General features: G+C 41.5%; 1 protein-coding gene across 5 annotated transcripts in view; it reads right to left on the bottom strand.

Moving 5' to 3' along the window:
• The window catches only part of BDNF (brain derived neurotrophic factor), a 61,934-nt gene continuing 38,084 nt past the window's right edge, over positions 3,211 to 27,060 (bottom strand). For 2 of the 5 annotated variants that reach the window (XM_005690025.2, XM_005690027.2), the window contains exon 2: positions 3,459 to 4,501. In XM_005690025.2, the coding sequence (XP_005690082.2) occupies positions 3,728 to 4,501 (774 nt within the window). In that variant the 3' untranslated portion in view covers positions 3,459 to 3,727. Of the gene's footprint in view, positions 4,502 to 17,152; positions 17,258 to 27,060 lie in introns of those variants that run through there. The other 3 variants (XM_013969840.2, XM_005690026.2, XM_018059303.1) reach the window with 3 other exon arrangements.

Below are 27,060 nucleotides of genomic sequence, written 5' to 3'. Positions count from 1 at the left end.
TAATGGCCCTTTCTCTCATGTAAAATCCTTCCATTTATTTCCCTAAGATTTAGTGATAACTTTAAACACTTTAACTAAATTACCCAGTGGCTTGGCAGCCATGAATGAGGCAAAATCTTTTTAGAAATCCTAGCAATCTGTTAGACTGTGGGTACTGTGATATAAAATCTGCGTGTTCCACGTAGAAAAATTAAATCAGTGCAATGGATGTGAGCACATAATGCAAATGGCATCATTTCTAAACCAAGGGTACATGACCTGCCTCTAAATATTGAATTTCTATGTTTTTTTTTCAGTCACTGACTTTCTAAATTTGGGCCAATTTATCCTCATTATCCCTAAGTAAACCTACTTTGATTTTTTTTAAACAGTTATTTTATAATCAAATAGAGGCAGCCAGCCCTGATTCATGGATCCTGGTGTTGCTAGGATACATGGCTTGGTATTTGATGAAAGTATATCACTTCAAAGGGGAAAACTTTCAAGTGTCCTAGAAAATGACACTCCCCCGTCTTCCACTGTGGAAGACAGGCCCAATCCTAGAGCTTCTTGAAAGCTTGCAGACTGCAGGATTGGCCTCCCATGCTTTGAAATAAGCAACCTTTCTGGAGGGCTGTGCAATTGCTGAAACTAGTCAGGTTGATCTTAAAGCAAGGAACACACGTATTTAACAAAACACGTTTTCATGTTTGTTTTACAGTAAAGAGAAAAAAACCCAGAACCCCCAGATTTTATGTACTTTGAAAATATATTTAAAAACATTAAAAATTCTATATTTAAAACATATATTATATGTTAATTAGTACACTTAAATAGAACTTGTATTTACAATAGGCTTCTGATGCGATTAAGTTTTAATGCCAATTTTTTTCAAGAACATAATTATATAAATATACTAAAATACAATAAATATTTTTTTGTTGGTTTGTTTTACATGGTGAATAATATCTTTACCATAGAGAGAACAAGGCCACAGACATTTACTTACATTGTCAATGGGAATCACCATAAAAAAAGCAACAGGCCTGCTGCCATGCATGAAACACTTCTGCCACAAAGAGACCACAGCAAGACTTTAAAAAAAAACAAAACCAAACAGAACGGAACACAAATGAACAGCAACAGAGAAAGATTTGAACAAAATCAACCTTAGGTCAATGTAAACCACCAAGCATGTGACTGTGATGTAGGTTGTTGAGTAAGAGACGGCCACTGACCACATGGTTGCTGAAATGTCTCCTACTTGGCCACAGATTCGGCCTTTGCAATACACTTTGAAACTGTGATGGGGACTTCTTTCTGGTTTTAGAATTTTGTCCCTCGAAAGGAGGCTGGGAAAAATTGACAGCAGATATTTTGAGAATTCATTACATGTTAAAGATAATTACAAAGATAATAATTTCAAACAGCACAAAACATACCTATACTACATAAAGTTATCCCTTCTTTTAAAGACAGGTATTTGGATGGTACAATAAAAGATAGGCTTGTTCTAAATGAAAGACTGAACAAGTTACACATTATTTGCTGATGGTATCTTCACTCCCTGGGTTGTGGTAGACAGCCTCTTTTGTTTATCCCTTACCCTAAGATGCAGCAAATTTCTTGAGGCTTTCTGATTCTCCAGAACTGGCCCAGGAGATTTTCAAGTTTACACGATGGGCTAAATGGGCCTTAGCACTAATTGTCATTGAGATCCCTTTTGACCAGGACCACTATTCCAGCTCCCAACTCGATTTCTCCTAACCCAAGATGGCAGAGGGAAGGTAGGGACCCTCTCCATGAACAGACAGGATGGTCAGGAGGTGGGGAGCATCATCTCACCAGGGAGCAACGTTTTGTCAGCTTGTCCTGGTCTCTCCCACCGAGCAAGGTGCCTTTAAGCCTTTGGTATCTTGGATGGATAGACACTGTTCCAAAGTCTTGTCCCTGGACAAGATTTTCTATTGGTAACTGTGGTCATCCAACCTGAGTTTTGGGGGGACCTTTTCCTGTTTTTCCTTCCCCTTTACTGAAGTTCTCAAAAAACAAAACCCTGGTTTCCTCATGTCTAATTTCAAAGCAATCAATGTTCATGTAGCAAACATCTCCCAACTCATTGAATCCATTTCATGATCACAATGCCACCCATGTGGTTCCAAAAATGCTCTGGGCTAATCCAGCTTCATGCAAAATTATTCAGGGGCGGAGGGTATAATCAGCTTGAGCGGGGTCCTCCAGCGAGAACCTCTTAGCACTGTTAGATAATGTAGGCACTTAAAGCTCGAGGTCCAAGCAAATTGACACGTGTCATGCCAGAGCCACCCCTGATGAGTCCTTTAGAGGTCTCCCTTCTGGAATGTCTCAAGTCCCCTTCCCCACCCCCACCTAGACCTCAGCATGACCACTCAGAAATCTTTCCTGCACCACCTGGAAAGGATACATCCGCTCCACACAGCCTCCAGATGGCTGTTTAGTCTCATTTCACTGGCAGTGTGGACTCCTGCTCTATATCTAGGTGTTTCTGGGTCTGTATAGAACTCTACCTTTTGCTTTGAAGGCAGTTTTAAACTTTACCATGATTTTTTTTAATCCTTATAATGACTGACCCAAATGTTTACCCCTCATCTAAAAGAATTTTCATTTTTGAGTTATTTTTTGTTGTTTTTTCTCTCCTCTAAAAAAAAGAAAAGAAGAAAGAAAGAAAAGAAAGAAATCACTATTCTCTAGGCTTATGAGTGCCACGGTGTGACAAAACGTGTCTACTCATTTGCAGCAGTGGTAAACTACTTCAGAGCTTGCAATTGGTTTTTCTCCCTTAAGAGAAAACAAAACAAGGAGGGGACCAGAGGGGGTGGGGGGGAAAGAATATGCTCAGAGTAAATGAAGATCTTTCTGACCAAAGAAGATCCCCCCACACCCCCACCCACCGACCAAGGCCCAGAGGGTGAGTGGGCGCCTAAGTGGTGCGCCATGGGAAGTGGAGTGAGCACTTCATTTACTTGTCATAATTTTATTCACTTTCCAATCATCTGATTGATACTGCCAACATCTCTGCAACAGACAAATGAATCTTTTTATCAACCAGAATATAGATGGAAGGAATTCTTTCCCCATCCCTACACCCTATGGGAACTAAAAAAACAAAACAAACAAAAAATAAACACAAAACAAACAAAAATATACCCCTCCCATCCCCGATCCCCTAAGCCAGTAAAGCGATGACAACAGCACCTTGACATTGTTTTAATTCCAACGCTATCAGAAGTTAAAAGCAGTAAAACAAATAGAGTACTAACAAGAACGAAGATACTTACTGTCTAAAATGTAAACGGAATGTTTTGGTTCAAATTTTTGTTAGACTTTTTTTCTTTCTTTTTTTTTTGTCTGTTTTCTGAAAGAGGACAGTTTGTTATCAATTCACAATTAAAGCAGCATGCAATTTATTAGTAGTATTTTTTAAACTTTTTTTTTTTTAACGTTTTTCAATTCTTGGCAACGGCAACAAACCACAACATTGAGGAATGTAAAGCAGACTTTTTAAAGTTGTGCGCAAAAAAATGACTGTTTCCCTTCTGGTCATGGAAATGTCCAATAAATAGATTGTAGAACCACTGTACTGTATAAACTTCATTTATACATGCAGTTCATAAAATTATTTTTTTTCTTAACTGAATAATTTACCCTGTTATGTATATATACAAATAGATCATTTTTGTCTCAATATAATCTATACAACATAAAGCCACTATCTTCCCCTCTTAATGGTCAGTGTACATACACAAGAAGTGTCTATCCGAATGAACCGCCAGCCAATACGCTTTTTGCTATCCATGGTGAGGGCCCGCACGTACGACTGGGTAGTTCGGCACTGGGAGTTCCAATGCCTCTTGTCTATGCCCCTGCAGCCCTCCTTCGTGTAACCCATGGGATTGCACTTGGTCTCGTAGAAGTACTGCTTCAGCTGGCCTTTCGAGACGGGGACTTTTTCAAGGACCGTGACCGTCCCGCCCGACATGTCCACTGTGGTCTTTTTATCCGCTGCGGTCACCCACTCGCTGATGCTGTCGCACACGCTCAGCTCCCCACGGCGGGCGGGGTCCGAGTGGCGCCGGACCCTCATGGACATGTTCGCGGCATCCAGGTAATTTTTGTATTCCTCGAGCAGGAAGAGGAGAGGGGGCTCCAAAGGCACTTGACTGCTGAGCATCACCCGGGACGTGTACATGTCCGCGTCTTTATTGTTTTCCTCGCTGGGCCGAACTTTCTGGTCCTCGTCCAACAGCTCTTCGATCACGTGTTCAAAAGTGTCAGCCAACGACGACGAGGACGTCAGGCCTCTTGAACCCACCTTGGGCCCATTCACGCTCTCCAGAGTCCCATGGGTCCGCACACCTGGGTAGGCCAAGCTGCCTTGTGCTCGGAGGTTGGCTTCTTTCATGGGGGCAGCCTTCATGCAACCGAAGTATGAAATAACCATAGTAAGGAAAAGGATGGTCATCACTCTTCTCACCTGGTGGAACTGTAGGGAGAGAGCAGAGACAGGACACAAGACGGTTTAGGGCTTTCTTTTGCTGGGATGCAAGGCAGCCCTCCGACTGTAATTCCAGGCCCTTCTGCAAGGTCAAGGTTTCTGCTGTATTGGCGATAAACTTGCAGCTGCACCAGGCACGGGTTAATGTCAGTAGTGTGCGCAGTAGGCTTTAATATAAACCAGAGCTGTGCAGCCCTGGTCCCAAGGCTGAGCATGTAAACCCTAAATTTGATGGCTCCTGAGCAAGTGAAAAAAACTATGGCTTTGAGTGTGTTTTTTTCCTCCCACTTGAGCAGCTTTGTAAGTTTAATTTTTAATGATCTCTGCTCAGGCTGTCACAAGAAACACATCAAAAATGTTACCAAGCAACAACTGCAGGGGTGATAGTAATTTTTTCCCCTCAGCTTGGCAACATGGCTCTAAGGCAGGAGTGTGTGATGGGACCAGTAGTGGCCTGTGGGGGGTGGGCCTTTCTAGCTATAGACCATCCAGGCATGAATGAGAAAACGAGTCAGGGAGCTACAAGGAGTCTTCCCATTGATTCTTTCCTCCCATGGAGATAATACATTAGAAGGAAGGAGGGACTTCCTTGGTGGTCTAGTAGTTAGGATTTGGCACTTTCACTGCTGTGGCCTGAGTTTAGTCCCTGGTCAGGAGACTGACCAAAACTGTGTGGCATGGCCAAAAAAAAAAAAACAACAGAAAGATCATTTCATCAAGCCATCCAGTTTTACTGTTAAAAAACCAAAGGCCACAGAGGACTTGCCTCCCATCATGAAGAAAGTTTCTGTTAGAACTCAGGGCTCTCAAGTCAAGCTCTAGTGTCTTTCTACTTATTTTCCTTACTACACTTTGGGTGGCCGTAATGAATATAAGTTTTGCTTATTCCCAAACAGAAATCATTTGCTACATGTTGATTTTAATGATGCGTCTATGCCTGGGGCTGCTATCATGAAAGCAATGTGTCTGCTTAAGAGAGAGCTGAAGAAGGAGGCATCGAAAAGCTTGGGAGGCAATTCCCAATGCCTGCCATATGCGCATCCATGTGTATCTCCACTAACTCCCCTGGCCCCTTGCCCCTTGCTTTTCTGGCTCATATGCAGACCCATCTAAGAGAGCATAGCCTCTCTTTTTATTGGAACGTGGCCTGTGTGCACGTGTGGATGCACGCAAGCCCTGAGCTGATCGTACCTTTAAAAGGCCGAGGAGCATTGTATACATTTTGGTACAGGCAGCTGGTGATTCTTTCTGGGCTTTTGAAGTTTTCTGGGAAGTCTCTTAAGAGCACACCACAAAATTAATCTTTTCCTGTTTGCTAGAGGGTAGCTATACTCTAAATTTGACTCTCTCTCTATAAGCATGCTCTGGGAAGCCAATTAGAATGAGCGAACAAGTGAAATGAGAACATACCTACAGACACAAGGTTACCGTCGGATGGTGGAGGACATCAGAGTCACTTACCTGAGGCATCGCATCCCTGAGTAGTAACGAGAAGCATCCTCCCCGCCCCCCACACCTGGACACTCTAACTTACTCCTACTCCTCAGTTCTGGAGCAAGGACTTACAAAAAGACACTCATGTGCCATAGCTGTTATACTGTGTCAATCAGTAGGAAAGGGGACTGCCTGTCTGCCCATGAAATGTCACTTGCCAGGGAAGGTAACCTACCTCCAGTCAGTAGGTCATACTGCAGAAAGAACTGAAACTCTGGGCATAAGGAGCCAAGGTGTCTGTCCTCCACTTTTATTGAAATCACAGTTTCTACTACTATGGGGGGTCAGTCGCTCAGTCGTCTCTGACTGTTTGTGACCCCATGGACTGTAGCCCACCAAGCTCCTCCGTCCATGGGACTCTCCAGGCAAGATTACTGGAGTGTGTTGCCATTTCCTTCTCCAGGGGATCTTCCCGACCCAGGGATCGAACCCAGGTCTCCTACATTGCAGGCAGACGCTTTAACCTCTGAGCCACCAGGGAAGCCCTCTTTGAGACTTAATTATCGTCCCCAGACACCAACCAATTTCCTTGCAGATTCACTCTTGCTTCGTGCAAATAGCAAGCAAGCTTGGAGCTACTTGGAGTACACAGTCTCAGATTGGCACAGACACAATGGTTTGGAAAAAACACAGATATCCATTCTGCTAATACCTGAACTTCTGGAAAGGTTCTGGATTCTACACCATCAAAGAACTGGATCCTCCAAGGAGATTTCTATTCCTGGCAGGCAGTATTTACACACTGAATGAAAACCCTTTCTCCCAGCATTCCCTGTCCAAATTAAAGCAACCCAAGGGGCACCTCAAATGCAGGTCACTGAAAAAAGACAAATTTAGAATATTTTACTCCTGCCCTCTATATCATACTGGCTGAGATTTGCTGTGATGAGCTACCTTTTTAAAAAGAATTTTATTTTGGCTGTGCCAGGTCCTAGTTGCAGCTTAAGGGATCTAGTTCTCTGCCCAGGGATGGAACCTGGGTCGCCTGAAATGAAAGTGTAGAGTCTTAACCACTGAACCACCAGAAAAGTCCCTGAGCTATCTTTTAATACCATATTTCATGAAATCTAAGATACCATCCTTATAAAACACATCATTTTAGGTACCACTAGGATACAAAAAAAATGCAGCGAGATAAACTATTGCTTTCATTACCACTTAGAATGGAAAAGAGCTCTTTCAGACTTATTTGGACATATTTTATCATAGATAACTTTTGCTGCTGCTGCTGCTGCTGCTGCTAAGTTGCTTCAGTCGTGTCTGACTCTGTGCGACCCCATAGACAGCAGCCCACCAGGGTCCCCCGTCCCTGGGATTCTCCAGGCAAGAACACTGGAGTGGGTTGCCATTGCCTTCTCCAATGCATGAAAGTGAAAAGGGAAAGTGAAGTTGCTCAGTCGTGTCTGACTCTTAGCAACCCCATGGACTGCAGCCCACCAGGCTCCTCTGTCCATGGCATTTTCCAGGCAAGAGTACTGGAGTAGGGTGCCATTGCCTTCTCCAGATAACTTTTGTGCATATGTAAAAAAGAAAATTAAGCAAAATAACCTGGTTAAGGCAATGACAACTATGTTGCAACTGCTGCACAGCCCATGACAATAAAATGACATTAACTGTAAGACACGAGCCAATTCAGGGATGTTTAAAAAAATAAATAAGAAAATGTGCATCTTAGAATTAACAAAATGGGTAAGTTTAGTAAATGTTTACTAACTTCCCACACTCGCTGCTTAAAATGGCCCAGGTATTAAGATATCTTAAACTATACAGTTGGAAAATTATTTTATTATCACTATCATACTGAGTCTTTAAATGATCCTTTTTTCTATACTTAGCTTAAAGAAGCTGACACTGTAAAGTTACTGCTTTTCACTTGTCTCATTTTGTCTTTTTATTAAAAACTTTTGGCTTATAAAAGTAGTTAGCACTTCACATATTACTTTCTCATCAGTTCCACAAGCAAGTACTTCAGAGGAACAAATGGCATCTGAGTAAATATAATTTGGCTTTCACCCTGAGCCCAAACATGGGCCTTCCTTAGAGCAGAAAGTCAGGAGACATTCAGTAATTAACCTACCTGGTGATAAAGCCCTCCCCGCCCCCCGACCCCCCGCCCCCCCCCCCCCCCCCCCGACCCCTTTCTACAATGCTGCCTGCCTGCTGGCTTATCAGGTCAATACTTCCTGTAGGAACAATGTTCCTTTCTAACTCTTCTATTTCTGACAATGGTTTCTTGATACTTTGGACCACCCAAGATGCAGGTTAGAAATCTTGGAATCAATTCTGATAATGTATTTCTTTCAGAGCCTTTAAATCCAGTCAGTGAAGAAATCCTGCTCATTTTTCTAAAATATGTCTCCTGTCCATCCTATTTTCTCCATCCCACTGCCACTATCTCAGCACAGCCCTCACCATCTTATTTTGACTATAATCCTCTCATCCCCTTCAATGTACAGGACATCCTTTCTGCTCCACTTAACTCTGATGACCACTGTCTGACTAACCTCTCATCTTAGGCCCTTATATGAAGACATGCAATGACTATTTATTTCACCAGATCAAATCCATCCTTTTTTTTTTTTTACTTGGTATTCAACACCTTCCAAAACCTGGCATCATCTCACTCAGCTGACTTTCTTATGTTACTCAGTGTTCCATCACCTCTGCTCTGATCAAGCCAGTGTCCTTGGGGTCCCATATACATCATTACCCGGAAGTGACTTGTTCCTTTCTTCTGGCAAATTCTTTTTTCTCTATCTGACTAAATCTTGCTTATTCTTCATGACCCACTTCAAGCATCAAATCACACGTGCCACCTTCTCTAATTGCTCCAGCATGCACTGACCTTCTTTGCCTCTAAAACTCCACGTGGCGTCTCATTTAGTACTTCATTCCGTACTCACTTGTTAATTGTTAACAGTGTTTGTTAATTACGGTCAGTCTTCAGTTGGATGATAAGCTCGCTGAATCATAGGTGATTCCCCCATAATGCTTAACACTGAATAATACAGTGGTACTCAGGCCAAACTTACTGACCATTTTATTAAACCATGAGAAAACATAGTTGTGACATCATTTTCATAGGAAGTCTTTCCACATGGCACGTACCAGTGAACTCACCGAAATTATTAGGCCAAGTACAGGCTGTGCTAATCCCAAATTATAAGCTCTAAAGTATTTGATAGATGGTAATTATCAGCCATGGAGTTTCTCTAATAGGATAAAATTTTACTTGAGTAATAATTTTTAAAAACAAATAATACTACAACACACTAACTGTGTAGCTGTTTCTAAGAGAAACAAATAATACTACAAATAATTTTTAAAAACAATACTACAACTACTAAAAATACTACAAATGATTTTTAAAAACAAATAATACTACAAATAATACTATAACACACTAACTGGGTAGCTGTTTCTAAGAGAAACACTACTTCCTGTGTAGCTGTTTTTAAGAGAAGACTTGAAAAGGGGGCAGTAATAACAATTATAGCAAAAATTAGAACTTTCAGTCTTTTAATGTCCTTTCTTCTATTTACCTCTTTAATGAGGAATTCTATATACCGTATTAGAAAATCATAAAAGGTTAAGTAAGTACTTCCATGACAATTTTCTTCTCTGACAGTTTCTTCAGATGAGCCTTTATTATGCAGGAGATAAAAGAGGCTATGCAAAATTACTAAGTAGATTGTTAGTCTATATATCTATTTATATACAACAAAATTCATTGCTGCTAATTCTGTTCCAAGCCTTACAACAATCAACTCAACCACATCTATAAAATGCTAGGCAAGTTGTTTTTAGCCCCATTCTTGAAAAATTAAACACAGTGCACAGGGCTAAAAAGAAACTTAATGAAATAGAAATGAGGTTTGCTTTTAAGCCTTACTCACAAGTTTTAAACATTCAACCAGATGAATATCCATGACAGCATGCTGTAGTAATAGCTTTTATTTGTCTAAAAGACTACAGAACATTCACAATCATCATTTGACTGTCACAAGGAGATAGAACAGGTGTTATTATCCACATTATACAGATGAGACAATTACTGTTCAGAGAGGTCAAGTAATCTGTCAGACATCATACAGCTATTAATAAAAGGTTACCTGTTTCACTGTCTACATTTTTACCATCAGGATATATGTTCTAAATATTTTTTAAATTTAAAATATTTAACTGCAGGGAGGAGAGGCAGTGCTATGAAAAGTGGTCAAAGAAGAAGCTTATAAAGTGTGGACACAGTTTTCTCTGGTTGTATATATCTCAGAGTCCAACTTTCTAAAGGCAGCACCATTAAGATGATATTTTGACCTTCAAGACCCTTCAGTTTTAAGGCTTGATTAGTTCAGCAGATGGAATTTCAGACAATTCAGTCCTCCTCTAAAAGAAAGCTTTGCAAAAATTTACGCATGCTGGAGCCAAGTTTTCATGCCAGAGCTAAGAAGGGGAACCAAACAATAATATGGATAATTCGGGAATACAGGGAGAGAACTACAAAGCTCTGTTTGTTCCCCAATCCCTTTGAGTTCTGTCTATGAGCATGTAGTCAAAGAAAACACAGTTTAAAGATATACTTGCTCATGTTAGTTCTATAAGCAACAAGAATAATGGTAATGTTGGCAAAATTATCAATTAATATTTAATTTCTAACATACATGATGCAAATCAATTAAGAGCCACCTTAACAAAATCTTTCAAGTCAATATCAATAATCTTTAATTTGTATCCAGTTTCATTCCATGCATATATTAGGCTTACTGTTGTTGTTCATTCATCAGACATGATCTGTTTTCAAGCTCTACAGTCTAGGAGGGAAGTAGAACATATATGTAAAGTAACTAAGATATAAGGGTAGAAATGACCCAGGAAATTACAGGTACAATTCTATAAAGAGAAAGAGGTTACTTCTAGCTACAGAATGAAGAATACTTTGTGAGCAAGATATCGAAGGATAGAAAGGATTTAAATGTATCCAGAAAGGATCCCACTGGATAGACAGCAGCTGGGTTAGAGGCATGGAGTACATTTCTTACCTGCCTCCTGAGAAATCTGTATGCAGGACAAGAAACAACAGTTAGAACTGGACGTGGAACAACAGTCTGGTTAAAAATCGGGAAAGGAGTACATCAAGGCTGTATATTGTCACCCTGCTTATTTAACTTATATGCAGAGTACATCATACAAAATGCTGGGCTGGATGACTCACAAGCTGGAATCAAGATTGCAGGGAGAAATATCAACAACCTCAGATATGCAGATGCTACCATCCTTATGGCAGAAAGTGAAGAGGAATGAAAGAGGTTCTTGATGAAGGTGCAAGAGGAGTGAAAAAGCTGGCTTAAAATTCAGCATTCAAAAAACTAAGATCATGGCATCTGGTTCCATCACTTCATGGCACAAAGATGGGAACACAATGGAAACAGTTTTCTTGAGCTCCAAAATCGCTGCAGGTGGTGACTGCAGCCACGAAATTAAAAGATACTTGCTCCTTGGAAGAAAAGCTGTGACAAACTTAGACAATGTATTAAAAAGCAGAGACATCACTTTGCCAACAAAGGTCTGTATGGTCAAAGCTATGGTTTTTCCAGTAGTCATGTATGGATGAGAGAACTGGACCATAAAGAAGTCTGTGTGCCAAAGAATTAATGCTTTCAAACTGTGGTGCTGGAGAAAACTCTTGAGAGTACCTTTGACTGCAAGGAGATCAAAACAGTCAATCCTAAAGGCAATCAACCCTGAATATTCATTGAAAGGATTGGTGCTGAAGCTGAAGCTCCAATACTTTGGCCACCTGATGCGAAGAGCTGACTCATTTGAAAAGACCCTGATGCTGGGAAAAATTGAGGGCCAGGGAAGGGGGCAACAGAGGATGAGATGGTTGGTTGGCATCACTGACTTAATGGATCTCAGGGAAATAATGAAGGACAGGGAAGCCTGGTGTGCTGCAGTTCATGGGGCTGCAAAGAGTTGGACACGACTTAGCAACTGAACAACAACAACATTTCTGGGGAAAAGAGTTCTAGAATAGTGAGGAATAAGAGCGAATGACTGACAGGTTGTGAAAGACTCTTTTAGGGTGATGCTAAAGTGTTTGGAGCCTGCCAAACAAGCATGGAAGAATCAACCAGAGTTTCTGAGTGGGAGGAATGCTTTGAGAAGTTCAGTTTATCACCAAGTGTAGGAGAACCTGAAAGAAATGATACACTGGAAGAGACAAGTTAATTAATTGATTTTATTCTTAAAGGCTATTGAGCTTTGAAAGTAAATATTAAGGAGTACGTATGGAGTAGGGGTTAAGAGCCTGGACATATCTTTTAACTTATTCTATGTATGTATTTTTAGGCCTAAGTCGCCAAAAGCAAAGGGGTTAGAGAGAAGTATGCAGAGCTAGGTGGTAGCCACAAGCCATGTCTGTCTTGGCCAAAAGAACAGAACAGAGGGAGATGGAGAGAAGGCAAGAATATAAACTCTCATTCCAATTATGATTACACTGAACTTGGGTTCTACTGCTCAGCACTTTTAATTCAAAGATCTCTAAATGCTTTGCAAATATTAAGTAATTAAGACTCATAGTACCCTAGAGGTGCAGGTAACTATAATTATCCCCATTTCATCTAAGAGGAAAGAGACCCAGAGTTTTTAATCAACTCATCCACTCACTGTGGGTCCCCTGATAGAACAAGGTCAGAATCTCAGATTCCAAAGGAAAACCAGGCTTTAACCTACAGGGACTAGATTCTTCCATCCCTCTGCATTATTTTTGTATCATTTGCCCATTAGGTACATGTTGCTTAGCCAAGAAGACTTAAAAACAGAAATGCCGCACATTCCTTAACTAAAATAATGGGTCGCTGGAATCCATAAATAAAATGGAGAGGGAAAAGCTTAGATATTCACCTACTTACTTGAATGACCAATCAATTGAAACCAATCAATATTTCAGTAAATGGTATCTGATAATGTACATGTTCCAAAGCTGTGAAGAAAGTTCCTTTAAAAATGTAGTTTTTTTTTTTTAACCGAAACGTAGTTTATGTCCAAGAGCATCTGATTATACTTCCTATAAAACACAGTCCTTCACACTACTCTCTGATCCCTGAGGATGCCCATGTGATGAGTGACACCTGGGGACATTACTTAGCCTCACCAGGAGTGCCAGAGAAACTGCTGGTTCTTAGTTCAAACCCAGAGTGACACATACCTGCAAGTACCATGGAAAGAAAGTGTATTTCCCTGAAGCATAAATTTAATACACAGATGTACATACTCCTTTGATAGAAAGCCGTATAACTCTGGTCCTCTATTCACTCTTTCTATTCCCCACCCTATTTCTGATAAAATGATTTTTTTCCCACTGGTTGGAGACCTACCTTATCCAGGAGTCAAACTAGATCATACTCTCCATCAGGCAAAGGATTAGGCATTTTCTGAATTAATGCAGTTTGTACAGTACCTTGCACAAACTACGTCCTCACACATGCTAAATGACGCTGTTCCCTTTGTGCTGGCAACATTTGCGTGGTTTTTAGGGAGGCACAATTAAAGTAGGGAGGTGCAGTTAAAGTAAGGGGCGTCCCTGGTGGCTCAGCAGGTAAAGAATCCGCCTGCAATGCAGAAGATGGAGGAGACTCAGATTCTATCCCTGGGCCAGGAAGATCCCCTGGAGGAGGGCATGGCAACTCACTCCAGTATTCTTGCCTGGAGAATCCCATGAACAGAGGAGCCTGGTGGGCTGCAGTCCACAGGGTCGCAAAGAGCTGGACAGGACTGAAGCGACTGAGCACAATTAAAGTCAGAGCAGTAAGACTTAAAGTGAGTGACAATGATGGACTGAATTTTGGAATAAGAGACAGAAATTGCCTGGCAGATGAACCAAGTCTGGGCAGAGAACACCCCACCTGGCAGTCTAACCCTGGGCACAGCTGTCACCGTGTGAAGGTCTCCAAGTGCTTCCATTGTTACTGCCCTGGGAAACCTGCTGTTCTGCTAGAACCAAGGGAGCATCCCTGAAAGCCAGAGCTGCACAGAGCTGGCAGTCTTACCCATGCTCTGCACCCTAATACTGCCCCAGAGGGCACATCTCTAGCCTCTAATAAAGAAGTCTCAAGCATATGCAAGTCATGTGCGTATCAAGTAAGCAGACTGTTTAAAAGATGCTTTTTAAAAAAAACACTACCAATTCTTAGATTGTAAGAACCAAATGGCAGTTAACATTCAATTAAAAAACTAACTTCTTTAATTATTAATAGGATTTTGTTTTCCTTAGAATCTCTGGTGGAATTTATCATAATGATCTAAAATAAAGTTCATATTTAATAATGTTCTATTAAATGATCCAAAGCAAGGAATTATTTATCAAATTCCACACAGGGTAGACAGTAATATTAATTATGAAGACACTGTCTACCTGGTGCTGTGAAGTTTTAGTAATCCACTGTGTAAGGAAGGGCCTGAAAAAATTATCAAGTGTTGATCTCTACAAATCCTGTGAAATCATAGGGAAAATTATCCTACAAAGGGAAATGACCGTGGAAATAGTAAATAAGGAGATACAAACCTCATTATAACATAGGCATTTAAGTTACATTTAATCACACAGGCTTTGAATTTACAGAAAAAAATTAATTATAAAATTTATTTCATGCAACCTAAAGTCTCAAACTTCAGATAACTTTTTTAGTGCTATATTTATAAGCTAAGTGTATTAATGCAATTCCAATCTGTTACAACAGAAGGAAAAACCTGTGGAGCCTGAAATAAGTTTTAGGAAATATCGGTATGGGATCAGTTTCCACGGGCTGAAATTAAATGAAGTCTTGCTTCCTAAAGTGGAATCCACAGGCCTATACCATTAGCAAAACCTGGGAGCTAATAAGAAAAGCAGATTCTCGGCTTCCCCTGCTCCATCTCATCCACACATCCACTCAGTCAGAATCTGCATTTCAACAAGGCTCATAAACTTCAAGGTGATTCACATACTTATTAAAAGTTGAGAAGCACTGGACTAAGTGATAAGACACAGAAATGATAGGGTTAACATCAACTTAAGTATCTTCCTTGGTTCAACTTGTTTTATTTGGACATTTATTAGGTGGGAAAGTAGTTTTGCTTCTATAATGTTAAGTAAAATCTGGGTTCCCTTTATGTCAACTGGCTTTTCCACTATTGTGTTTATACCATAAAGTGCAGGATACCTATAAATGTGACAGGCTGAATGAAAATTTATAGAGTACTACTGACCTAAATCCGGACTTCCACTCAGCCACTAATTTTTATCTCAGGGCTACAAGGCAAAGGCAAGCATAATTGGCTTCCCTAATCACTGCAAGCTTAACACCACTGACTCAAGCAGAATGACACTGGAAATGATATGACTAGTTACAGCAGCTAGTAGATTTCCAGGCAAATACTCTCAGCCAGGTGTCTCTGATCCTTTTGAGTGCTTCTGTCTTGAAATAATAGAACAGAGGCAGAAAGAACAAACTCACTCCCTCAATGGAGATTTCTTATTTCTAGGCTTGTCCTAAAACAAACAGATCCAGCTCTCTCCTACCAAGTACTATGAAATTAAAACAAAAACTCACAAAAGAAAACTACAACATGGAATTCCCTGGCAATCCAGTGGTTAGGATTCCTCACTTTCACTGCTGAGGCTCAACCTCAGGGTTCAATCCCTGGTCGAGGAATCTAAGATCCTGCAAGCCAAATGGTGAGGCTAAAACAAACAAACAAACAAAAACAACAGCAGCAGCAGCAGCAAATAGTCAAACTCGAAAGTATAAAGCATCAAAATCCCCTCCACAACTCAAGTCGGTCTTTATTTCAATAAGGTACCCAGCAGCAACTCAATTTCTCAATTGAGTTCCAACATCTAGGATCATTTGTTTCAAGATGGAAGCACCAAAAATGCTTAAAAAAAAAAAAAAAAGATTTCTAAAGAAAAGTAAAAAATCTGAGTTGAATGACATTATCAGGAAGTTGATGGGGTAGTTTCATAAACAGAACTGGAGACTGGTCCACTGTTCAGGCTTTTACAAAGGACTGAAAAGATGGCTAATTTCCAAAGCCCAGGAAGTCACCAAGTTCACCGGTACAAATGTGAATGACTCACATGGAGAACCCTGATATCGTGGCTATTAAATCACTCGTGAATGGGTGGGGCTGAGATGCCACAGAACCCTGTTTTCCCAGCCAGATACACCTTGAGCCCCACAGAGTTGACAGAGACGTCAGCGCTGTTAGGGACTGCCTCCCCAAACAAGGCGCGCCTACTGACAGGGGCTGTTGTGAAAGCACAGCAGAACCCGGATCTTCTTCTAGGTTTCTGGATCCAGGAAGGAGCATGCTCTATCTAAAAAAAAAAATGCAGGGGTAACACAACTGCATTCTCTGTCCCTAAGGGGAGAACATGCAGTAACTCAAACCAGACGATAAAGAAAAGCCCCCTTTAAGAAGTTTGCCACAATGTGGAGACTGGGAACATGCCAGAACAATTACAATTGGGGAAAAAAAAAAAAAAAGGCAGAGAAGAAAGTTAAGACCCATCTGTCCTATTTCAGTCTTTTTCTTCAGAAGCGGCAATGTCACATCGATGGGCTGCTCTCAGGGTGCTGCTGGACTTAGCACTCTTGAGTTCCTGCCAGGAGATGCTGTGGGGAGTTTGACAGCTGTGAGCCGACACCCACTTGACGCCGTCGCCACACAAACACGCTCTTAATGGACCCCAGAGCTGCGGTAAAGGCATGCCCTTCTCAGTGTTTCCACAGATGGTGCTCCTGAAAATTTCCATAGCCAATGTATGCCTGTGGTTAATTAGTTATCTGAGCAATTTCCATATAGAAAGAATATCTGCACATAATTAGACCCATCTTAGGTCCAAACTGGAAGGCTTCAATGTCATTAAGTCAGAAGGGGTGGAAAGAGAATGGGATGCATGAAGAGACCTCTCTCTAGATCAGACCCCATCTTCGGAAATACACAAAATTTTAATTTTTAACAAAGCAAGAGAGGTGAAAACAGGTAGGGGAAGAATGTGGATGGATAAGTTGCCTCTAGAATCAAAAGAATAACGCTCCTTTAGAAACCACTACCAAGAAATCCTAGGGGAAAGATAAAGTGAGCAAGAGGAGCAAAGCTCACCTTTATGAGACCATTTTCAGGAATCAGTTTGTTAAATTCCACTGCAGCACCAGTACACAGCCACAGCCCTCCTTCTGGGATGCACAGTCATACCATAGAGAAGCGTGTGGGTAGAGGCCAAACATGTGTGGACACGCCACCCTGTCTGCAGCAACACAGTGTTCTGAGCATTCACGGGGATTAACCTTTTCCACACATGGAGAAAGCTGGTGGCTCCACACTCAGAGTTGTCCTTCGGGTTATTTTTGCATCCAACTCTATAATTTCTTTTAATTGCTTACTATAAAGCACAGGAAAGTCCTCATTATTTGTAGCTTAATGCAGGAGCAAGAATAATTGCAGTCCCCCACCCACTGCCCTCACCCCAGCCCCTAACTCTTCTGTGTGTCACCGTTCATTTGAAGAGCCCAGGGAAGCTGGTTTCTGGGCCCTAAACATAATGAACCAGGTGGACCCTATTCTAGAAACTGGCTGTGCTCCAGAGCTACTATAAGATACAAGGAAAATACTAACATCTCAGATGACAGAAGATCCATATGGCTGGTCAGGAAATATCCACATCACAGACTGTACCTATAGGAAACATTCAATTCTGTGGTTTCATGAGTATGAGGACTTTGAGAACATCTGCTTGCCTCCAATCCTTTTCACTCAACATTGACGCCTACATCATTCTGAAGGAGATCAGCCCTGGGATTTCTTTGGAAGGAATGTTGCTAAAGCTGAAGCTCCAGTACTTTGGCCACCTCATACGAAGAGTTGACTCATTGGAAAAGACTCTGATGCTGGGAGGGACTGGGGGCAGGAGGAGAAGGGGACGACCCAGGATGAGATGGCTGGATGGCATCACTGAGTTGATGGACATTGAGCCTGAGTGAACTCCGGGAATTGGTGATGGACAGGGAGGCCTGGCGTGCTGCGATTCATGGGGTTGCAAAGAGTTGGACACGACTGAGCGACTGAACCGAACTGAAGACATGCAGACTCTTAACACTAATATATTTAATCTAAGCAAGGTAAGGAAGGCCATGTTTCGACACAGTACCATAAAGACATACAGTATTGGTAGTGGTGTATATAGTGGGGATTTGCGGAAGATGCTCTGGGACATTACATTAAATAAGTAATGTCAAACTTCTCTTCGAATTAGAAAGTGATTTAAAATAATAGCTAACATTTATTGGTTCTGGAGGTAAATAATCTAATTATGAATAGTAAGTTTACAGCTGAGAATACTGAGACTCAGAGAGATTTATAAATCATATTGCCTAACACCATATTCCCGGCATGTGGTGGAAATGGAATGTGAACCCGGCTGGCTTGCATGCTTTTATCCATACGGGGTCAGATGTGGATGTGGTGTCTTATATTTTGAGGGAGGTCCATTGCACCAGTTTCTTATTTATTTAAGTAAAGCCCCATGTGATCATTCCTAATAAGTAGTTTGTTTACATGCTAATTCCACAGAGGTTGAATATAATCCTAAGGTTTCCTCTTCACTACCCTCTTCCCAATATTGAATTATCCCTCAAGGTACCAACCATACACGCATACTTAACAGGGCAGAGTGTCAAAACTCTGCAGGAATTTATTGGAAATGGCCAGACATTTTCCCCTGGAGGTCTCTTTGGGCACTGGAAAAGAACCACATGCTTTTCAGACTAGGAGCCACAACTACCAAGGACATGCCTGTCAGCTCCACATATGCAAGAATGACTTCAATCAAGAAGCACCCGAGTGCCTTTAAAAAATACTTGTGACATAAAAATCTTTCTTTTTAGTATCTTAACCTGATCCCTTCCAAGTATAGAGACCTGGCAAACTAGGCTACCCCGCTTCTGATCCGTGCAGTTTGTCCTGTTACTCAAGAATAGGGCTGTGGGCAGACTTCCCTGGTGGTCCAGTGGTTGAGACTGTCTTTCAATGCAGGGGGACACGGGTTTGATCCCTGGTCCGGGAACTAAGATGCCATATGCCGCGGGGAACCAAGCCCACGCTCCACAACTAGAGAGCCTGAGCACCACAGCAAAGATCCAGTGAAGTCAAAAATTAAAAAAAAAAGAGTAGAGCTGAGGGTCTGAGACGGGAGTGAACGTAAGGCTAGAGAGTGTCAAAGTTATTCTCGAGGAGCAGTTCAGACAAGTTAGGGCCCCAAAGACAGGAGACCAGATGGTCCAGTGTAGACAGAACGGCGGACTCTCAGACTGTGCTAATAGGAACCATCATGCCAAAAAGCCAAAGGAAGAAGGGTAATGGAATGCAGGCCTCATGCATCTTCTCTGCCACCCAACTGGTACCCTGAGGCCCTCCATGTGGGCTAGGCAAAACGGACCCCTTGGCTCTACAGAGCTGATGCAGAACATACACCTGGGATGATGTCCTGAATGTGTGTGGTGGGTCAGATGATGATGGCATAAAACAACACCTTGCTTCTGGCAATAGTCAGCCCTCAGAAGACAGCAAGCTTCTAGAGAAGCAGCTGTAAGGAGCTTGAGAACAAAACTGGAAATGCCTGTTGTGAAGCCTTGACAGGTATTAACAAAAGAAAATGTGTATCCACATTTGTCAGTGGTGTGTCAGCTAGCTTCTGGCAGTCCACCCTTAAGCCCAGGAATCATTCCGTGTTTCTTGTGTAGGCCAGATACGGTCATCAATCAACTCCCCAAGTACAACTGGTCCTCACAGGGGAAGAGGAGTGGCTTTCTGCTTTAAAGTGGCCCCATCAAAAATTATGAGAAAGAAGAAGTTTCATTTGGACTGAATAACCATCCTGCCAGTCTCACTTGGCACACTTCTCTATGCAGTGGAATGAAAAGGAGTTTTTTCCCCTAAATTCAGGAACTCACAGAGAAAAGTAATGGAGAATCAGTCTTAGCAGTGAAAGTGGCAGAGAGTCCTGCGAAGATGACATGGAATATATGTATGCTCTTCAACAATTGGAGATATTGTCTAGGGCATAAATCTGCATTTACAGGATGGCCTGTTGGCGTCATGCAGGAAACTCCCTATAGCTGGAGAAGTCTAGCAATACTGTAACATTCTATCCTATAGTTTAAATTTATCTTATAAAAGATTTAGTACTAGCAGTGTTAGTTGCTCAGTTGTATCCGACTCTTTGCAACCGCATGAACTGTAGTCCAAGGCTCTCCTGTCCATGGGATTCTTCAGGCAATGATACTGGAGTGGACTGCCATTCTTGGGGGAAGTACAAAATTATTTTTCAAAAGAGCGTCCCCGTGGGAATGAAGTTTCAAGCTTAGGGAGACTTCCACTGTGATTTGGGAACTCTCTCTTGAACTCAGTCCCTAGAAATAAGGTTAGCAGGTGGGAAACAAGTGTTGAAAGCCTGGTACGCAGTGCACTGCAGTGGGACAATTGCCTTTTCTGCCCCAGTAAACACTGCTGGGCTCTTTCGACCCAGTATTGCTATTAGGTGAATAATGAATGCAGGCGTAAACTTCCACTGCAGGAAATTCTGCAAGTGGCAACGTGGGTCCATCCCATGTGTGTCACTAGAGCTGGCACACACCCATGGCCACGCTGAGACATTACTTCCGTTGGAACTGATGCCGGCACCAGTTCTTGGAACTGGGCAGCATCCCCGCTGCAAACCAGAGGCCAGGGAAGAGACTGAGGCCTCACTTACAAGGTCACCTCCTGTTTCTCATCTTTCAGACTAATATGCACTCTGTTGATAAGGTTGGTACTGAAACAAGCACTCTCATTTATGGATGGTGGCTATACAAACAGTTCAAGACCTTTCTGCAGTACAGTAAGGCAATATTTATCAAACTTTCAAATGAATTTCCCTGAGAATACATGTACAGTAACAGGTAGGTACATATGTACAAAATGACGAATACACAAGGTTATTAATTGCAATAAAGCACAGAATAGCAACTAAAAAGAAGCCCCATTTCTAGCTAAAGGAAAACAGATAAACTATAGTACATATTCATAATAAATTCACACAATTGAAAGGAACAAGTTAGCTTCCATATACTGAAATGGAAAGCTCTCTGAAATATATTGGTAAGTGACAAAAGCAAGATACAGATCAGCCCGTGTATACATATACATACTATCTTTTGCTTTAAAATCGGGTAATATAAATAATATCCATATTTACCTGTATTTCCATATAAACACACTGTAAAGGATTCACATGAGATGGAAACAAATATCCACCCCACAGGAAGTATGTGTCAGGTGGGGTTACAAGCGAGCATAGCACAGGTGGGACAAGACTTCTCAATGCAGACATTTTAATACTATTTTGATTTTTGAATCATGTCAATAAATTATCAAAAACTTAAAAAAATAACCAATTAAAATGTTTAACCTAGAGCCTTCATTTTTGGCACCAAAGAATCCTTCACACTGCTCTGATGCAATAGACACTCCAGAGATTCAGAGCAGTTCTGGCACCTGGTGGTAACTAAAATAAAAACTCTGGGTTGGGGGAAGGCGGGCCTCCCTGGTGGTCCAGTGGCTAAGACTTCACCTTCCAGTACAGGAGGTTCAACTTCTGGTTAGGGAGTTAAGATCCCATGTGCCTCGTGGCCCAAAACCAAAACATAAAAATATAAGCAATAATCGTAACAAATTCAAGAAAGATCTTAAAAACTCTGGGTGGCAGTGGCCACCCATCTCAATTTTGGAGACATTTTCCTGGAAAAAACCAGTCTAAAGTAGGATGGTTGGATGTAGAAAACAGTCTCTGGGGCTAGGGGGCTGAAGATCTGAGTTCTGGTCCTATTTTTCCCACTTGCTATTAAGTTGACCCTATGAAATGGCTGATAACTACTCATTTTTTTTTAACCAACAAATTGGGCAAATTTGTGGGTGAACCTTCCCAAGTGAGCCCATTCAAGGACTCTGCTGCCTCAGCTCTGTGACAGGCAGAGGGTCAGAGTTCTCACCCTACCTGCCACAGCATCACGCCAAGGGTCACCAACAAAGGGCAGTCCTATAAAGAACCTTTGCAAGTAAAGCATAACACCAAGCTGAGTGGTGATGGCCAAACCCAGGAGGAGAACGAGACCCATCCCCCAAAGTCTCTGAGACACTCAGATGGTGGCGAAGAAAGACTTCTAAATGATGGAACCTAAATTAAACAGAACATAAGAGTAGAATGCCAAAGAAAGACTTTGAAGAGGAAAACACGTGGTTAAATGACTCCATATGTGGTCATCTGCAACGGAATATACTGCAAAATCCAGAAGCCTTAACAGGGAAATCAGGGAAACATATATGGGGCAAACATTCAGACCTGAATACAGATGCATGATCAATGTCAAACAAATGATCCAAAAGGATGGCCCTTATCTTTGCAATCAGTGTAGCCGTCGAAGCCGTGTGCCTGTCACATGCAGGTAGGCCTCCAACTTTCCTCCAAAATCAGATGCAAACTTCAGATACTTTTACAAATGCTCCCTGGAGGACCTTACACACCAAATTTAGAAACAGAATGAGAAAAAAAAAAAAAAACCTCTTTAAAAAGGCAAGAAAGGAAAAAACCCACTCATCTCCATATGTACATCTGTACATCATCTGGAAAGCAGATCTCCTATGAAATGGATGGCCAAAGCTGCACCACAATGTTAAACTCATCATGAAAACCCCAAGGTTGCTTTCCTCACCTTCCTGAAGTGAAACATTCCAGGAAGTAGGAAATAACCACAGGAGGAAGTTCACTGGTGGTACCCTAACTTGGTACTGCTATCTAGATGCCTGGAAACCAGAAGCCTCTTTGGAGCTCAGAAGAAAGTGAAGAACTCCTTTCTGCTTTGATTAAGGAAGGTCTTTGAGCAAGGTTCCTGATTCCAGTTGGGTCTAGGTAGTCGAAACAGTACCATGCATTCTGAGACCACCACTAAATGACTTTGATGAACCCTGCTGAGACGTTCTCAGGCTCCTTGGGGTCAAATGCCATGTCCTCTCACTTTCAGCTTCATTTTCACAATCAACCATGCTTCCTTACAGAAATTTCTCTAGCAGGCTTACTATCCTGTATTATTTCAAGTCAGAGTCTCCTCTTGCACAAAAGGTTTAAACCACCTCTGATTAAGAATCAGAATGTGTTCTATTTTAGTTCAGGATTCATTTATTCATTCAGCACAGGTTATTAAGAACTTACCAAGTTTAAATGCACTTTGTTTTAGGAAAATAATTTTCAAGTAAGTTTCTTGTAAAGCAGGAATAATTAACTTGGTAACTCTTAATAGATTCTTCAAGTGACTGAATCCTGAGTTTAAATTCTCACTGATTTTCAAATATAACAAAAAAATTAGTTATGGAGGTTGGGTGCACGCCCAGCTAACTCAATAGCTTTCAAGGGAGGTGTTTCAATGTTACCCCAAAATGGTCAATATTATATGGTTAAATACTGAGTTAGAGATTCACCAGATCAAAAACAATTCTTTAAAAAACATGTTCACAGAAACACAGGGACAATGCGTTAACACTTCCAAGGTATATGTCAGGGTCAAGGGTACAAGCTCATATTTCATCAGCAGAGCTCTGGTCATTTTATTGAAGTTAAAGGTCATAACAGGCTATATTTCTGTCATTTCCCCATGAGAAGGAAACTAAGTTGTACTCCATGTTTATTCCATGAGGGAAAAAACCTACAAATATTTTCAAAGCTACATTTTGGCCTCTTCTCCCTTCATAGCTACAGAGGTCATCATCCTCTTTCTATGGCTGGGTTATCTTCTATTTGGATATGTCAACTTGTCAAATTTATAGCTTAGGGTGACTATAACTTAGGATGACTATGGCTTAGCATTCTCCTGAAATCGACATTTTAACTTTTGTTCATTTAATAGACATTCTCTGAGCACAGATACTGGGAATACCAAAAGGAATGAGACAGAATCCTTGCCTTTGAGGACTTCACTATTAAAGGGTAGGGTGGGAGGGTGAGGGGTGAGGTTAGACATATTACAAACAATTATGGTTCAATGTAGAACGTGCTGTAATTGACATGCACATGGGGATTCCTTAGAGAGTAAAGGAAGGGAAGGTGAGAGAGAAGAGGAAATTGTCAGTACAAGCTTTTGTTTAAAATAGATCATGTTTTAGAGACTAAAAGATTGTATTACCTGCTTGGCATCTACCACCCATGAAGGACTCACAAAAAGTCCAGAGTTGATGAGCTTTATAAACTGGAAACCAAAAGGCTCATTTATGAATATTTACATAGAACCAATTTCCCATTTAGAGTGCTTTTTTAGCTGAATATCACAATGCTGGAATCTTTATCTTTTCCAGGGAAAAAGACATGCTAAATTATTTAGCAAATAGCTGTGGAACCCCCTACTTTGTATGTGCACATCAGTCAGCTATGTGCTATGGAGACTAAAGACAATATAGGAGATAAAGCTTTTGCTTAAAATACACAAAAGAAAAAACCTAACTTAAAAGACAACTTCCTTGGGACATATAGCTCACTCAACTTTGAAAAAATTACCACTTCTTTTTAACTCTTCCCACTAGTAAATGTTTGGGTTAACCACCCCTCCTCTCCTTGGGATTTTCTGCTGAGAACAGAATTGAAATAAGACGTCAAATGGGAATAATACAGGGTCAGAGTCATGTTAGGAAAGCTGTGTTAGAAAATGCAGTGGGGCCTATTTCCTACTATCTCAGATCAAGTTCCCTCATGGAAACACAGGAGGGGGAGGAGGATTTCCCTCATTATTTTAGACACAAGGAATTTAAGTAACTTGCCCAAGATCATAGATCTATTGAGCAATGGAATGAAACTTGATCATCAGCTCCAGAGATGCTCATGAACTTTCTATTTAAGAAATGTTTCTTTAGGGACTTCCCTAGTGGCCTTGTTTGAGAAACCACCTTCCAAAAGCTGGGGACAGGGGTTCAGTCCCTGGTGGGGGAACTAAGATCCCACAAGCCATGAAGCAACTAAGACTGTGTGCAATGAAAGAGCCCACGTGCTACAGGAAGACCCAGCATATCACAACTAAGACTCTATGCAGTCAAAAATCCATAAATAAATAAATATTTAAAAAATTAAAAATAAAAACACAATGTACCTTAAGGTATACCAAAAAAAAAAAAAAAAAAGAGAGAGAGAGAGAGAGAAAGAGAAAGAGAGAAAGAAATTTTCGTTTAAAGTCACAGACTATCCTAAGCAGGATATTCTAAAATGTTTTTCTAGACTAAGCTTCACATCTACAGCTCCTAGCAAAGAACATATACAGAGAAGGTACCCAGTGTTTAATAGCTGCACAATTATTGCTTATATAATTAACTATTGTAAGATAGAGACTGTGAATGATTCAGGAATCCAAATAGGGTAGGTTTCTCTTGGGCAAAAGTCTTTCCAGAGGAAGTTGAATTCGAGCTGAGTCTAAACAATGAGTCGGATTTAGTTGGATGAAAGGAAGAGAAAGTCAATGAGTAAACAAATTAGCCTCCAAAGATGACAACAACAGGGCTCTTTTCTTGTTACCGCTGGAGCAAAGTGAAGCAGATTTAGACAGGGAGCATGCTAATCAAGTCTTCTTTTAATTTTACTGGTCTTCGTTGCTGTGTGTAGGCTTTCTCTACTTGCAGAGAGCGGGAGCTACTGCTCGTCGTGCTGTGAAGGCTTCTCATTGCAGTGGCTTCTCTTGCTGCAGAGCACAGGCTCTAGGCGCTTGGGCTTCAGTAGTCACGGCTCATGGGATCTGTCACTCATGGTACATGGGATCTTTCCAGACTAGGGACTAAGCCCACGCCCCCCTGCATTGCAAGGTGGATTCTTATTACTGGACCACCGTGAAAGCCCACTGATAAACTTCATAGTCTCAACAATAAGTCTGTGGCTCCAGAATCACTGCAGATGGTGACTGCAGCCATGAAATTAAAAGACATTTGTTCCTTAAAAGTTATGACAAACATAAAAAGATGATTAAAAAGCAGAAACATCACTTTGCCAACAAAGGTCCGTATAGTCAGAGCTATGGTTTTTCCAGTAGTCGTGCATGGTTGTGAGAGTTGGACCACAAAGAAGGCTGAGTGCTGAAGAACTGATGCTTTCAAACTGTGGTGCTGGAGAAGACTCTTGAGAGTCCCTTGGACAGAAAGATTAAATCATTCAATCCTAAAGGACATGGGTCAAATGTCCCTGAATACTTACTGGAAGGACTGATGCTGAAGCTGAAACTGCAATACTTTGGCCACCTGATGGAACTGACTCACTGAAAAAGCCCCTGCTGCTGGGAAGGATTGAGGGCAGGAGGAGAAGGGGGTGACAGAGGACGAGATGGTTGGATGGCATCATGGACTCAATGAACATGAGTTTGAGCAACTCTGGAAGATGGTGAAGGATTGGGAAGCCTGGCATGCTGCAGTCCATGGGGTCGCACAGAGTCAACGACTTAGTGACTAAACAACAACAACAATCCCTACAGCAACCCTGTTAGGAGGCTGAGGCACAGAGATTAGACATAGTCTGTACAAGGTCCCAGACCTTGTAAGTAAGTGGTAGCCATGGAATCCTACTCCGTCCCTGGGCCAGGCCTACTCTATTGCTGCCACATGGAAGTCTGTGATTAGGAAACATCTTACAAGTCAGGAGATTATCTTCAACAGGCCTCCTACTTCAAAGCTTTGGAGTTTCTGATTATTTATAAGGCTGCAAATCCCTTCTAACCATGCTCAAATCCAAGTATTTGGATGGCGAAGTCAATGATGAGTCTTAAAATGTATTCGGGTTCAAGCTCAGCAACTCTTCAACCTTCCTGCAAGTCTGAACCACCTGTGGAAGTTTCTAAACACAACACATGCCCAAGCTGCAGCCCAAACCTCCAAATCTCAGGGACTAGAACCTGATATCTGTTTGTTTTTGGCCACACTGGGTGGCATGTGGGATCTTAGTTCCCCAACCAGAAACTGAA

The sequence above is a fragment of the Capra hircus genome, chromosome 15 (assembly GCF_001704415.2).
Source record: "Capra hircus breed San Clemente chromosome 15, ASM170441v1, whole genome shotgun sequence".
NCBI classification, from domain to species: Eukaryota; Metazoa; Chordata; class Mammalia; order Artiodactyla; family Bovidae; genus Capra; species Capra hircus.
The sequence above is the reverse complement of the archived record's forward strand: the minus strand, read 5'-3'. Positions and strand labels throughout refer to the sequence as shown.